The 16,293-nt window shown below is 40.5% G+C and overlaps 1 protein-coding gene across 13 annotated transcripts in view; it reads left to right on the forward strand.

The window, feature by feature from the left end:
* Positions 1-16,293, forward strand: part of ZNF827 (zinc finger protein 827) — a 122,744-nt gene that overhangs the window by 39,508 nt on the left and 66,943 nt on the right. For all 13 annotated transcript variants that reach the window (XR_013949868.1, XM_080588650.1, XM_080588647.1 and 10 more), the window contains 2 exons: positions 2,405-3,415; positions 7,889-8,061. Coding sequence is in view for 12 of the 13 variants with exons in the window: in XM_080588650.1 (XP_080444776.1) it covers positions 2,405-3,415; positions 7,889-8,061 (1,184 nt within the window). In the remaining variant the exon portion in view is untranslated. The remainder of the gene's footprint in view (positions 1-2,404; positions 3,416-7,888; positions 8,062-16,293) is intronic.

Below are 16,293 nucleotides of genomic sequence, written 5' to 3' on the forward strand. Positions count from 1 at the left end.
AGAGGAGGGATAGTTAGCCAAAAAAAATAAAAATGTGCAACATTACTTTTATGGTTAATGCAAAAACAGGTACAGGTGAGAAGGAAGAGCTCATTTCCAGTGCAAGTAGAATGAATAAGATCTGTAAGAACGGTGTTTTTTTAACTGTTTTTAAAGGACTGGTTGCAACTAGGAAACATCAGTGTTAAGGAATAGAGATACATGTCCAGGAACAGAGAAATTTGGAGGTTTAATAAGTTGGAAGTTTCTCTAAAACAGAAACCCACTTCTTCTGTTAGTTATATACAATTAAATTTCTCTCAAGCTGTAGTTTTTTGTTGACTGAGTGAAGGGAAATATGATTATCCCTCACAATTTATGGGCAGGGAGCAGAGACACAGAGAGAGAGAAGGATTTGGTCCAGGGGTTTGGGGGGGTGTTTTAACCCAGACAAATGTAAATGTGCATGAATGTAAGTGGTAGGATGCAGGCAGGTTCTGGCTCAGAGCCTGTGTAGTGGTGTCAGCTCTGGGCTGTGTTGCAGGGGACGTGCCCTGCTCTTGGTGCATCAGTTCAGGAGAAGTGCCAGAAAGATGCTTTCTTGGCTTCCAGTCCAGAATTTGCTTGTATCTGGGATGAGCAGACAGGTCTCATCTGGCTGCACCCAGCTGTAAAGACATGCCTCAAGTTACTTTGCAGCATTCACAGGATGAAATGGGAATACCTGCAGTTCTCCTGCAACCTGCAGAAGTGCTGCCTCGACTGGTTAGCACGTCTGCTGTATTTCAGTGTACATGGTATTGGCCTGCTGTTGTTAACACTGCTGCCATCTGTGATCCTACATTGGATAGTATCAAAATAATTTTAGATAAGTGCTTTGGGTTTTGCTTGGCTTTTATTTGTTTTGAATAGGAAAGATGCTAACCCGCTTCTGTGTAAAATACTAATCTAAGGAAACGGGTGCTTTTATTGTGGGGTCTTAAAATATTGGTGAAAAAATTTCAAGGGGTTTTGAGTAAAAGGAACTTAATATGACGCCCTACTCCTCGTAATGTATGCAATGTTCAGAGTGTTTGTTGGTATATCTATACTTATGCAAGTGGCTAGGTTTTTCCTTCTTAAATTAATTGGATCAAAGCAGTAACATAAATCTAAGATTTTACTCATCGACTTCTCTCCAAGCTTTGTAATTTGCCGGAATTAAATATGGAATCTGGGAATAATACATGATCATAGGTACAGTACATATCATGCAGGCTTATTGCCAGAATGTCAGTGGAGGGTTATATTAAATTCTTTTGTTTTGCTGTGCTATGATTACAAAGATTCTTTTGTAGCTAGGGACACTGAGTCTAAAAGAAGAAATGTGAGAGGTATCTGGCAAGAGACGATAACATGAATTTAATCCTAGCATTGCTGTTGTTCTTGACCATGTTCTGATTGGCCAACAAGATCTGCAAAAAAAAAAGCCTTGGTCATGTCTGTATTACTTTGAATACTATCAGGAAGAAGAGCAATCCAGGGTCACAGCACTGTAAACACTGCCAGTGAGATCTGAGGAGAGACGAGATGTGTTGCAGTTACCCAAAAGAGAAAATGTAACTAACTGCATTGAGACCAACACATGCTTTTTTTTTTTTCTTTATAATTTCAGCTAAACTAACTTCAGTTTAGGATAGTCTTTAAAACCTTAATGAAGAGTGATAAGCGAATGGAAAGCAAGTAGTGTCTATGTGAGAAGAAAAAATAAAACCCAAAGGTTAGTTTTGTGTGTATGATATTCCTCTCCTAGGTAGGTGGAGAGATGAGACCTTTAGTTTGCATTCATGCATTAGTCATTTCAGCTATTCAGAAATGAACTGTATATTATTGGTACAAATTGTCTTATATTGTAGATAGGGGTAACTGCAAGATTGGGCTGAGATTTAAAGTCACTGAAAGAAACTCCTTTGAGTAGCTATACACCTGATCTGCTTTTGAAGGCACGCATGCCTGTTTTCTGTACTGAGACTCAAGTATCTAATAATTTCTGGGCCTGTAAGTCCCTGCTTTATACCACAGAGTTCATAATACTTTGCAGGGTGTGCAGACTGTACTGATAATAAAATAATTATCAGTATATATGGGTGGTGCCCTGGTGGTATTTAGTACATGTGGTATACTTGTACTGTTGCAGTTTTAACTGTTTTAGTAATGTTGACTGAAAGATGACAGGCTTCCTGAATTTGGTCCTCAAAGAAACCCTTGTTCATAGTCATAAAACTTTTTCCTGGTCACTCAGTCCAGGCTGATGCCAAGTCCGTTCACTTCAGGGGGATGTTAGGTGGCTATCCAGAAGGGTCATGCAGAGGCCAGGCATACTCCATGCTAAGAAGTTATTCTGCACAGATTTGGGAATAATACTGTTTTTCTTGGTTCCACACAGATGGTACCAGACAGGAAGAGGTGGAAGGTGAGCTCAGTGAAGAGGAACGCTGGTTTGGAAATTCTTCAGAGACTCCTTCAGAAGCATCTTATGGAGAAGTCCAGGAGAACTTTAAGTTGTCTCTCGAGGACAGAATCCAGGAGCAGTCCACTTCCCCAGATACTTCTTTGGGAAGTGCAACTCCTAGCAGCAACACAGCGGAGTTAGGAACCGTTGAAAATGAGGCACTGAGAGACACATTACAGGGCAAAGAGCACCTTTCTCCTGATGTGTCATCTCTGTGTGAAGAAGAACCTCCAGGTCCAAATAAGCCACTGAGCAGTAACCTGAGGCGGCTGTTGGAGGCAGGCTCCCTGAAGCTGGATGCTGCCGTTAACGTCAATGGCAGAGTTGAGTCCCCTGTAAATCTTGGCTCAAATCTCTCCTTCTCTCCACCTGCTCATCACGCCCAGCAGCTAAGTGTTCTTGCCAGAAAGCTAGCTGAGAAACAGGAACAAAGTGACCAATACAATGCAGGTAGTCACTTTATATGGAATCAAGGGAAGTGGTTGCCAAACTCCACCACCACCTGTGGTTTGTCCCCCGATTCAGCTATCCTGAAGCTGAAAGCTGCAGCCAATGCCGTTCTGCAGGACAAATCTCTTTCAAGGACTGAAGATACTATAAGATTTGAATCCTTTTCCTCACCTTTTAGTTCTCAGTCAGCCAGCTCCACGTTAGCAGCTTTATCAAAGAAAGTGAGTGAAAGAAGCATGACTCCTGGGCAGGAGCACCCGCCTCCAGCCAGTTCTTTCCTTTCTCTGGCTTCGATGACCTCTTCAGCTGCCCTACTCAAGGAGGTTGCTGCGAGAGCTGCAGGCACCCTGTTGGCAGAGAAGAAGAAATCACTGGTTGCTGAGGATCCCCTGCAGCTTTCAGAGATGAAGCAAGAGAAAGCAACTCCACCACAGTCTTTGGAATTATTGTTACTGCCAGTCCCTAAGGGAAGAGCATCCAAACCCACCAGTACAGGTATGGATACAGTTGGAGCAACTGAGTAGAGTGCATTTGTTTTGCTATGCACTTATATAACATCTCTTCAATGGGTCTGGATTTGTTTTGATTCCTCATATCATGAGAATAAGAACTAGGTACTCTGGGGAAACAGTAAAAAAGCTTTTTAAAATACCAGTTGAGGACCAAACTGTCACAAATGTTTCCATTTTTGAAAGATTTAAGTGTACAGTTCAGTAATTTTTTTTTTTTTTGTATTTCATACAATGGCATGTCCCCCCCTCACCAAGTTCAAAATAAGTCCACAAAAATATTTAATGGAGAAGATCAAAGAATCCCTGTTAGGGAGCTCACGGTATCAGTGAGCATATACAAAACTAGTGCTTTTGAAATACTGGACAAGGGAGAATTCTCCCTCCTGCTGTCTCTATCACAAATGGACTTTTGTATAATCGCTTACTACCCTGTCCTAATTTACCAGAGTATATTATTATGTTGCCACTTTTCATTAAATTTTTTTGCAGCAGCATGAACAAATCTCACATGTTTGGTCTTTTACAATCCTTTGTCATTTAGAAAAAAAAAAGTGAACTGCATTTCTCTAATTTAGCTCAACAAGAACCATTTTACACGACAGCCTTCCCTCCACCAGTTCCAGCTGTTGGCATTCAAGGAATCAGGCTTATAGGGAATAAGAAGAAATAGTCTTGGTAACAAAAGCTTTGAAGAACCGGTGGGCCATGCATGAAAACTTAACTGATCCATCTTCAAAATAAGGAAAAACAAGATTCTTTCTTTTTATAAAAGGTTCACGTCATTGATTCATATTTCTAGTAGAAAATCTAGGCTTCAAGTGTCTGATACCAGTGTTCTCCCTGCAGTGGCGTTCTGTGGGATACTGTGAGCTACACGTGTTCTGCAAGTGGTGTGCCGGTGTGTTTTGCCAAGGCAGCTGAAGTGGCAAGCTAGTCTTGGCACGGGTCTGACCTAAGGTTTCCATTGGTTTAGATTAAGTCCTTTCCAGAGTAATAGAAGCTAAACCAAAAAAAGACCTTTTTGTGTTGGACTAGGAGGACCCACGCTGGCTACACCAGTGCGACTGTGGGCATTAATTTAATTAACTTTGTGATGAAGATTGGCCTTCACACAGGAAGGACAGCAATGGATAGGAATGGGGTAAGGTTGAAATTTATTTGCAGTTATTAGTTTGTTTCTTGCTGGAGGAAAAGCCCTTCACATCAGAAGTTATTTACAAGGGAAAATAAATGGTTGGAATAAAATCCGGGTTCTGTGTTCGACTAATAAACTGTGGGATTTGTCCGTGCAGCTTGTTCTGGGGGAATGCTTTGGGGTGTGTGTGTGTGCTGGTAGTACCAGCGCTTTGCAAACTAACTCTGATGCAGCAAATTCCTAGCAACTCTTCTCTTTGCTGAGGGCCCAAGCGGTCTGTGCTGCTGAAGGATAACAATAGGGGCCGACTGCCTCAGGTCCTTGGTAACCAAGGCACAACTATTCATTTTTTGTAATATATGGGGCTAGTATCCCAAGGGGAAGGGTGTTTCCTTTCAGTTTATATGCACTGGGCCAACGCCAGTTGGCATCCGAGCAAACTTTATAGTGTGATGTTCATAACAAAAGTTCTTCTAAGTCGGTTTTCTGATATGCAATTAAGTTTTTCCTTTTAAATAATTAACCAACTGAAAACAAAAAGCAAGCGGTTGGCTTGCATATATGGATGTTGGTTGTGGAAGGCCAAACTCCTTGGTTCGTTTGGCTGTGGAGGAACGCAGCCTGCAAAAAAAGTCACTAAGCAATGACCTTTGATTGGAGACTTAATTTCTGTAGCACTGAGCTGCGTAGCAGAGCATCTGTATTTCCCATGAAAATAAATGTCACATGTTCCCAATTCCTTTTACACCTACAACCTTAAGGCACTAGAAGCAAAGAAATGGTATTTCTTTAACTAGTAAAGTTTAATAATGTTGTATCTGTTATTGTGTGTCTGATTGCTTCTGGGGACATAGGGCTTTTGACTTGTTCCCAGAGAGTTAAACATCTTTTCCCAGTAGGCACAGAGTGAGAGGTATTTTGTTCCCCTCTCATACTTGGAACATTTAAGGCATTGTTGAGTTTTCTTTGTTGTTACGGATCTGTTTTACTTACCCACCAGCAACATCTAGCTTTGGTTATAAGATCAATACTCTGCGAGATTAATTAGATGTTGACGAGCAAGGAACAGCAAAGGTGGAGGCTAGTATGCACGCTGCTCCTTTGCCCACCACGCTGAGCTATTTGGTCAGAGTTATTCAGGCAGCAAGCTGGAGCTGTGGCTTATCAGAACATTGTCACCTCTAATACCACAAGTCAAGCTGGGTGGACTTCATCCTTGCTTGTACAGGTTCTGCTGGAGTGACACAGAGAAGACTAACTTTTAATGAAATTATTAGTGTTGCCAACTTTGTTAAATGCTCGTGGGTTTTGGGTCAAACTTAAAGGAAGTCTGTAATCTCTGTTAAAATTCTGATGTCATTTCTGAAATACTGTGGGTGGCAGCCCCCCCCCCTCCCTTTTTTTTTTTTTACTGACAAAATACTTGCTTGGTAATAACTTTTTGCCTGCAATGCTTGCAATTCTGTTCCTGCAATTTTTTGGGGAAACACTAGCTGATTTTGTCCTCAGTATAATCACTTCTTCCGATTAATTGACAGCAAGTGGCATAAAATACACGTTAATATAAAGGAAGGAAAGCTGAACCCCCCTTTTTTTCTTACGTTAAGATTTGTGTAGTGTAGTAAAGTACTAATGTGGTTGAGCTTTGGAGGGGGTTGATGCAAATCCCACGTGCCATTAATTGGCATTGTTACTGGTGAAGTCTCAGGCATTTGGTCCAGTTCTTTGCGTATTTTGCAAAGTGCTGAATTGCTATTGATTGGTCTTGTTTGCAGATTTATTTTTAATGGTGTGGAAAATGGGTAATAGAAAGCTTGTTACACATTTCTTCTGTGGATCTTTTGTGATAACCAGAGGCTGGGGAAAAGATATAATAGAAGGAAAAGAAATGGTAGGTTAAAAGTGCTACCGATATGTTTTTCTGTGGATTGTCTTTCTCCTGCCTTTTGCATAAGTAAGTAAAGAAACTAAAAAAGTGAAACACAAGTAATTATAGCATTGGCTTTGGCTTGCTCCATAGAAAGTCAGAGAGGGGAACAATTTGATAATACTTTGAGTGTGATAGAAAATTTCACAAGTAGACATTTCTGGACTTGCAGAAGTGCATGCTTTGACAGTGTGTCCTTTTTTTGTGCTTACATAATGAGTAAGTAATCAGTGGAATTGCAGTGTCTGTGTTTCCTACCTAATAGCAAGAATTATTTTTTTTAGGATATGACAAATCTTCCTGGTGGTTTTTACCCCTTAGTTCCTTATTGAGGGAATTTGGTTTTTGCTCTATCCTTATCAGTAGGAAATAACTGATAATAATGAGATGAAATAATCCGAGAGAAGTTCCAAATAGCAGGATAGGCATTGCTGAGCTCTGGATATTTGAAAACAGTCTGTCTTTTATATTGAGGAAAAAGGGCTTCCAATTCTGTAATAATGCTAGACCTTTATAATAAGCAGAGGAAATTGTGGTGAGAGAATGAATGGATGGATGGTTGTGTGTAGTCAGCAGCAAGGAATTTCTCTTTCCATCAACCTTGAGATGGTTCCACACTCAGTAGTCTAACCATGTTTGCTTGACAAATGCCACCAAATGCTTTTCTTATCATAGGTGAATTGGGCAGTAAAGCAGAGTGAAAACATTTGGGAAGGCAGTAGATTTAATGCCCTGGTAACTAGAGGAGTACAAGGAAACCCATGACTCTAGGACCCCTGATGGCTGAAGTTGCGGCAGCATCTGCTCGAGCCATAGCTAAACAAGTTCAGCAGCAGGGGTTATGAAATCATTCACTTCTGGAGTTAAATATATCTGATATGCAATACCAGCGTGCCTGTCAGTTAAGCTGTGAATTGTCCTGTTTTCTATCCTCCATATCCACCTGGCGATCAATCAGATATGGGAATGGATCATTTTTGAACACAGTTAAGCATATTTTCCATACGCTACTAAAACTGGCATTTGATAGGAAATGAGGCTGCAAAGTTATGATTATGGGAGACATCCATCTCAGTTCAGTTAAATTATAAGGAACATTAGGACCAGGTGAGACAGAGTAGCATCCCCTACTGATTAGCCAAAGGATGTTTGGGGCATTAACCTTTATAAATTATGGTGACCTTTCTTAGAGGGAGAATAACTAGATTAACGGGAAAAGAGACATGCACGGGGAGGAACTGAAATTTCTGGTACATGTTGTTGTTTAACTGATGTGTCTCTTTGCAGATGAAATACTAGCATTGAAAAATGGTATCTTGAGTATGTTTACAAGGGGAAAATATTCGACAAGTGGCTGTAAAGGATGCTCTCTTTTTCTTCCCCCTTCTGCTAAGCCTCAGAAGAAGAAGGAGGAAAACCTTTCCAGTGTCCGATCTGTGGTTTGGTTATCAAGAGGAAGAGTTACTGGAAACGGCACATGGTGATTCATACAGGTTTGAAAAGTCATCAGTGTCCACTCTGTCCATTTCGCTGTGCCCGCAAGGACAATCTCAAATCACACATGAAGGTAAGGGAAGTGTTTACTAATTTTCAAAACACTTGAAGTGTCAATCAAAAAATGATAGCGCAACAAACCTATTTCAGTGGCATTTGCAAGAAGATTTCACTGTTTGTACCACTAATTATGTGTTTATTTAAATAAAGGCATCATAAAGAGATAAAGAAATAAAATATTTTCCTTTGCTTGCCTTTCCATTTTATGTCATGTGGAAGCTGCCCTGGGTTACATGCACTAGGTGCAGCACAAGCTGTCTGTGATGGATTTAGTTCTGGACCTGGAACCACCGGATGCAGGGATGGTAGCTGAGATGCGACACCATGCAAACATAGCAGTGCTGCTTTCTGGCTGCAAGCTAGTATCTGCCTTGCACTTGGCATTGCATTGCACTAAGGGAGCATACCAACTTGGCCTGCTGCTCTGCAGTTTGAACTTATTTCTTTCTGTGATTTTTAACTGCAGGTACTTCAGAAGTGAAGTATCCCCACAGAATGAATAACAAGTTATACTGTAATGTTTTGGTTTTGAATGTTTCTACTAAGTTTAAAATATGTTTTTAACTCAGCCTATGCTTTAGGTTCAAACTGAAGGTGACCATTTGAAGGAAGCAACATTCATGTTGGTATGGAGAAATACAAAAATGTAAAGAAACTAAAGTTTCGTTAGCTGAATTTAGCTGAAGTACTGCACGGTTGCAAGATAGGAAGTGTCTGGTCTTGTATAATGTAGGGCATGCTTGGTGAAGTAAAAAATGGTACCTGACCCATTAATCCATGGATGAAGAAGCTGAAGGGTAAAGAGTTGCCTTGGTTAATGTACTCAAGCTGTGATAATAACAGTGAATCAAAATAATGGTTAATATTTTGTTTGTTTGGGGCAAATGTGTGTAAGAGTACCAGACTGGTGTGGAGGGGCGCAGGAATGTTGGTTCAGCTTTTATATAAACTATTGCAACATCTGAGATCACTAGACAGGAGTCCCACCTTGTTTACACTTGAGTAACTATTCACTTAAGTATAAATTGAGATGATTCCACTGATCACAACAGCAGATCTTGTTGAATTTCAGGTCCTTGCTAGGTCTGAAAATATTCCCCCAAAGCCAGAAGGCTCACCCCGTACCTCTCCTAGTGAGAATCGGTGCACTGTTCCCAGACATCCTTAGTGAATTGTGCTGGTCCTTGTCAGGTACAAGTAGGTTTGGTATTTGCAACTATTTCTTTCAGCACTTGGTGTGTGATGTTGACTGGAGGGCTCAGATGACCCTCCGAAGTAGAAGATGTGAAGGAAGGGGAACTAAGCATAACAGGAAAGGTTTTTTATTTTCAGTTGTTGACAACCTGCACAGAGGCATGAACCACCTAAAAGCTTGCTGTTTCTTGGTGGAGGCCTGTTGTTGTGCCCTGCTTTGTGAAAGACATCCCTATTATTCCCTGCAGAAATTCTTCATCTCTGCTTTTTGTGCCTTTTTGGAATTATTTTTTACAGGTTGAAGGCCTATTTCTTCCTTTTTCACATGGTAATTTCCATAGGAGGTCATAGGTAGGATGTTGGAAAATCAGCGACTTTTTCACCATCTGAGTGCTGTCAGATTGATGGCTATCTGAAGCCCTTGTGCTCTTCTCAGCTCCTAACATAAACCCCTTCATTAACTGAGTCCACGTTGTCTTAAAACAGACCCCTGGTACAAGTATGTAACATGTAGCATTTATTATTTGGTAATTGTTTGGTAATTTGGTAATATGGTAATTATTAGCAAGTAATGCTTCCTTTTGATCTTATTGAGACCAGAGTCAGCCCCAAAGCTGCTTGACAGCGTAAGAGATTATAGCTTCCTTTAGCCTCAGTACGTAGGTAAAGTCTCCTCAGTCAACGCAGTCTGGTTGTGCAGGTCATGATGGACTCAGTGGTTTTTGCTGGTAAAACTGCTCCCTATTTAAGTTGAAGGCAATTGTTTTATAAAACTAGTTGGCCAGTATTTGGTATTTTATTTTTGTTATAGTCTTCCGGATAGGTGCATAAAATCACAAGTGCAAGAATCGGCAAGATAATGTTTTACCTTAATTGCAGTGGGTTTCATAAACTTTTCTTAATTGAGCAGGCCATTCATAAAAACACTGCCTATCAGGTCAAAAGTGATAAAAGTGGAAATACTTACATAGTAGCAGGTGAGTGAGATGTTAGTCTTGTGTTGAACAGTGTCAGACATACTTTGAGTTTGCCTTGGTGAAAGTCAATCAATACCAAGATTTTTAAAAATCACATTTTTTTTTCTCATTACAAAACCGTGCTGATCTTAAATCTGTCTGTAAATAAGTATGAGCGTATATATAAAAAAAAAATGACTGTTCAAAATGTGGTGTATACACACCAGAGGTAGTACAGCAGAGTTGGGAGTTGGGATATAGTGTTCTGGTTATGCCAGTTGGACAGTCCAGTGCTCTTTGTTGTCCCAGGACCCTTCGGGAGCTACCTGGTCTTGTATCTTTCCTGGCAGGCACCTATGAAGGCAGAGCAGATCTGCCTGTAGCTCTCCGCTTATCTCTTCTTCCCCATGAGTTGACTGTAGCTGCTGGTCAAGACTGAAAAATTATGGTACCAGGCTGGTGTTTGTTCTTATAAGTCAGTTTTTACTCTAGGATGCTATCACAAGCTAAGCTTGCTTTCTTTATGCTGCTCTTCAATTTTCAGCTTTTATGGTCCATTGATCAGGATGGCAGGCAAAACCTGTTGAGGTGTTTTGTCCAGCTGCGGTCTTCAAAATCTAATAGCATTGTCCGTGTTTCCTCCAAGGCAGCATAGCTCTGAGCTGGAGTACCTCCTCTTTTTTCTAGGTTCTTGTAGGCATTTTCCATTGAAGCAGTTAGTTTAGAGATTTGATTTCCATTAGTGGTTTGTGTGAGTGTCAACTTGGGGCTTCCTTATTGTGTATATCTTTAGGGTAATGATCAATTATATAAATAATGTTATTTTATGGTAAACTCAAACTCATTGGCCAAGAATACATTGCCAGTATTTTTGGTGTTTTGTCCCCTGCTAGAGAATATCTTAATAGAGAGAGAGCTGGAGCAATTCCAGCCCTGACCATATTCAGATCTACATGTGCTACCCACCATGTCGATGAAAGCTTTCTTTCAGTAAGGGCACTTTGCCAGGACGAACTCACAACTGGAGGCGAGGAAGTGAAAGGCAAGAAGGGAAGCAGAAGAAAAGTTTCCACGCAGGCACAAAATGAACAAGGGAGACGGAGTAGCTTGCCTTTTAAGGCACATTGTGTTATCTATAATTGTTATATGGCATTCAGATTCCACAGTGATAGGCACCTTAGAAAAGTCCTAAAATAGACACAGTACAGAATTTTATTAGTCTATTTTGGAGACAAATTATAGTACTTGCATAACCACAAGTTCTGGTCCTTCTTCACAAGAATCTGAGGGTAGCATCTGAGGACTTTATTCTGGTATCATAGTGCGGTTTCCAGGGGCCCAGAGAATGCTGAAAGTGAAGCTGAAGAAAATCAATGGGTAACTGAGAGAGGTGTCCTGTCCAGGCAGGCAGCAAGGGCTGTGTGAGACCTCCTCTCCATATATCGAAACACATACTCAGTTTGAACATGTTATTTTCTTCTTGAGCAAAAGAATATCTTATGTACTACTTCTGAAGCTGCAGAAAGCAACAGAAAGGGGTGGTGTAATTCAGCAAGATGTTTTCAGGCTTTTCTGTTTTTCCTGGTAGGGAAGTAAGGATTAAATTTACCTCAGAGCAATACCACAAGCATCAGTCAGATTTTGGCCAATTGATATCTTTGGATCATGCACATATCTTCCTCAGCAATTGGTGGAAGGACAGGCTGTGAGATCATACGGATATGTTCCAAGAAAGCAACAGGATATTAGCCTGAGTACTTGGAAGGGGGAATGAGGAAGAGGAGCATATGGCCAAAAATAATATCTATAAATGTTCCTTGTGCTGCTATATAGACATAATGCAGAAACAGTTGAGCCAGCTCTTCTAGCAGTGGAAAAGAAGTTTAGTGTTGTGAACTTGTGCTGAAGCATGATGGTAAGACAGAAAATGAAGAAACTGAAGGTTAAGCTTAACAGAACAGGCAGATGCAATGGCAGGCAGGTCACATGGTGCTCAGATACAGCATCTTCGTGCTACTGTTGCTTGTGAAGAAGGACCACGTAGTGAGATCTTAGATTAATACTTCTGTGTCATATTCAGTGGGTTCTAATCAACCTGCGGATCAGAGGGAGGCTGTTGATTACATGATAACAGGAATAAGAAAAGGCTCTGAAGAATGTATCTAAGTGCTTACAGTAGTGATTTGCATCTTCCTCTTTATCCCTCAGCAAAGGTCAGAAAACTGCATAAGCATTCACTGTCCTTTCTGGTGAAGTACAGAACAGGTTACTTTAAAGCATCTTCAACGTCAAGGAGAAGGAGGCTGGCTGTGTTTTATGAGAGTTTTTTGTTTAGTTTTGTTTAAGCTAACCTTAAAGAGCCAGGGGAGGCTCCTATGATTCCATTACCTCACCTCAGCTGACGGGAGGTACTACAGACTTGCAGTTCTTTTCAACAAGTGAAATCTGTGACTCGAGTCTCAGATATGTACCACAAGTGACTTCAAATACCTACCTTTTAATCTTGTCACTCTTTGTATATGGTACAAGAATACAACAGGAAAAACATGTATACCTTAAATCTGACAAATAAAATGAAATAAAGTTTTTGAACAGGTAGTTCAGTCCTGCAGAGAGGCTTTTCTTCTTCGCTTTTTAAGCAAAGCAAGGAAACGGTTTCAAAAAGAAAATCCTATATAAATAGTGTATGTGTCCTGAGGCGAAGGATCATACCAAAACTAGCACTGTAGCACTAAACTTCTGAAAGTAAAAGATTTTAAAAATGAAGGAGTTCATCAGAAAGCATGAAAGGAAATGGCAGAGGACACATGATAGATGCAAAATAGAGATCTCTCAAGTGTATCTGAGTGTAGTCTCAGTAGGTATTTTACGACAAGATTAAAAAAAAGGGGGGGGGATAGGTGAGGAGGCAAGTATGTATAAATGTCAGGTTGTCGTAACTGTTGATTGTGGTAGTTTCTTAAACAGATGCTCCTCATGTAAATCCACATCAAACAAAAGTTGATGAGAAAAATAAAACCTACAGTGGGCAAAGAAAAAATTGATAAATATGTCAATGAGAGTAAGTCAGAGTGAGTAGCCAGAAGCAAACAGAATTCACGCACATGCAATTACACCCTTTATGTGCTAATTTTGCTTAGGGATGAATGTCCTCTTTATTCTCCCCTTTATTTTGAGTGTGGAAAAAAAAAAAAGCAAAACCAAAACAAACAAACAAAAACCCACAGGCAACAACAAAACCAATAAAATCTGCAGAGTCCCGCAAAAGAAAGAGGAATGCCAAACTTTCCTTTCCTGTGCCTCGTAACTAGAAGGGAGAGTCTGTGCAAGCAGCATTACCCCAACTTTAAGGAAGTGGACAAGAGAAGATCTACCTCATTGGTACTACAAAGTTGCAGGAGTAGTCTATGTCATTGTTTCTCTCATCCCTACTTCCCCGTGTTCAGTGTTAGGTGGGGTCACATCACTTAAACTGGTTGGTAAATCTGCCAGGATGTTGCTTTTAAGTATGAAAAGATGATTTAACAAACTGCTTATGATACCAGGAATGTTAGTATGTCGACAAAAAATGTAACAAAATATAGGATGATATGAATGATGTGATATGATAGGGACACGTGGCTCCTGTAAAAGGAAATCATGTGTTCTTCCACTAAGATGTTTTGAGCATGTCAAGAAAATCATGGACTTGAGAATCATTTGAAATTTATTTGGCCTTTAAAAAAGCCTTTGGCAAAGCTGCTCACTGAGAAGCTGCCAAATAAATTAAGCAATGTGATGTACTATAGCAAATTAGAGATTCACCAAGAGATGATAAAACAAAGGGTAGGAAGAAATTAGCAATGTTAAACATGACACAAGGCTAACAGAGGGGTGTTCCGTTGCTAAGAGTGGCGTGTAGTTTAGAAAATATGATAGAAAATATGCACACAAAATAATGTCTGTGGTGTAAGAAAATTGTAGACGATACAACCTCATGTACACAAATCAAGATTAGAAAAGGCAAAACTTGAAAGAGAATAAAAAGAGGCTAGCTGACAGATAAATGCAAGGGCAAACGAAGTTACTGTTGACAAATACAAGGTAGTGCACCTTGGAAACAGCAGTCTAAACTAATCATGCACCTGACTATCTTTAATATAACGAACTGTAACTACTCAGGGAAAATATCTGGGTATCATTCTAGACAGTTCAATGAAAACCTTTTCTTTGCATGTGCAGTAGTGGTTAAAAAGTATGTTAGATATTCAAATGTGTGCAGAATAGAACAAAAATAACACTGAAAATATTACAATGCTATTACAAACATATGCTGTGCTGCCACTTCTGATATTCGTTTCTGATGCACGTTGTGCATGAAAAAGATATATTAGTATTAGAAGGAGTTTTAAAAGCTGGTAATGAAAATGAGTAGTGGGATGGCAAGAACTCCTTTGAAGAAAGAAACTGAAAAGATTGGAACCGCTTGGTTTAGAAGGTGTGATCAAAATAATGCATGTGGTAGAGAAGATAAATTGAACTGACTCTTCTTTGTCTTTATTGTAATGTGACAATGAGGAGGCAGCAAGAGAAAATGAAAGAAAGAAACAAACAGAAAGAACCAATAGATATATTGTACCCAAGTCTTCCAACTATGTCTAAAGTTTGTAGGAAGTGTGTAGATCTGTTGAAACTTACTGTGTGCTTCATATGAAGCGCACACAGCAAAAACTGTAGAACCACAAAAGACCATTTGAGACTGGGAAGACTGTAGGATTAAAAAAAAAGATAAGTATGCTTTGCGCTGTCAAGGAGAATATCCACAGTTAAATGAAAGAAACTCGGAAGAAGTCCTTCAATGTTTTTGACATAAGTCAGAACATGGTTTTATGGGATTTTGGAAGAGCCTTTCTTTATGTGCTCTGGTTTGTTGAAGCGTAATTCAGAGAGATCCAAATCTGTCAGCAGCCAGGCTCAGACTGGGACTCTGGAGAAAACTTTCCAGTTACCCTCTCATCTCCTCTTGCCTGTGGTTCTTGCTGTCACCAGGGAATAGGAGTCAGGTCAGGCTGCTGTGTTTGTCCTTGCCAGGGGTTATCCGTCCCCCATTGCAGTAGCTCTGCCACCACCAGCAGCAGCCTAGCTGAGTCTGAAGAAGACACTTGATGGTTTGGGAAGCACTAGCACAGTGTAAGAGCCATTCCCTGGATTTTAATTCTGTCATTCCTTGGCTGCAAGTTATAAAAGGCTTTAATTTAGGAGAAATCCATTGGTGACACTGCTGTTGTCTTCGGACAGGAGAGAAATCCAAATCAGATGAATCGGTCCCCTGTTCTCAAAAGGTACTGCAGGGGTGGCGTGCCGTGCTCCTGGGAGGTGAGGGTGGGCTCCCACACAGACTTTGCCACCTATCTGCAGCAGTGACAGCCTTCAGGAGGCATCGCATTGATGGTTGCGATACAGGGCCTCTGGAAGAAGTGGTTAAATATGTAGGCAGGGAAATGTTGATTGGTGGGGATCCTGGAGACAAACTCTGGCACACAGGATCTCAGTGGGTGTAAGAGAGAAAGTTGCCATGGTGAGAGTGCTTGCTACCATTAGTACCTCTCGGTGCTCTTCATGAAGGAAATAGCTTGCATACTGCTGCGCTCACAGACCAGCCAGTTTCCAGCAGTGGAGATAGACGATCTGGTTGGCATTTCCGTTGTAACCTATTAATACTTAGAATTTATTGTGCTTCTCTTCTTCTGCAAGGTTATTGCTTTAAAATTGTCTTAGGCTAGCATTAGCTTTAATTTTTTGTTGTTGTCAGTTGCAATTCTAAGATTCCAGAATTTGTCTGTAAATGTCATGCTTATACAATACCGAGAATGTCATTCTGTGAAGCGGCTGGCCAAGAGAAAGTCTCTTTTGCTGTTTATTTAGCACCTAATCTCCAGAGCCTTTGAAGAACCATTGAATAAAAAGTTCCGCAGAGCTGCTGAAATGTGTTTTCACTGAATGCAAAAAGGGCTGCAAGAGGGAGGTCTACCAGCTTCACATTTTAGCAGACCTGAGTTCAGGTGCAATGCACGTAGAGCTGGGAATGCTGGATAGGAGCTTGTGACTGAATTCCT

The sequence above is a fragment of the Anser brachyrhynchus genome (genome assembly GCF_964034855.1).
Source record: "Anser brachyrhynchus genome assembly, chromosome: 4".
Lineage (NCBI taxonomy): Eukaryota > Metazoa > Chordata > Aves > Anseriformes > Anatidae > Anser > Anser brachyrhynchus.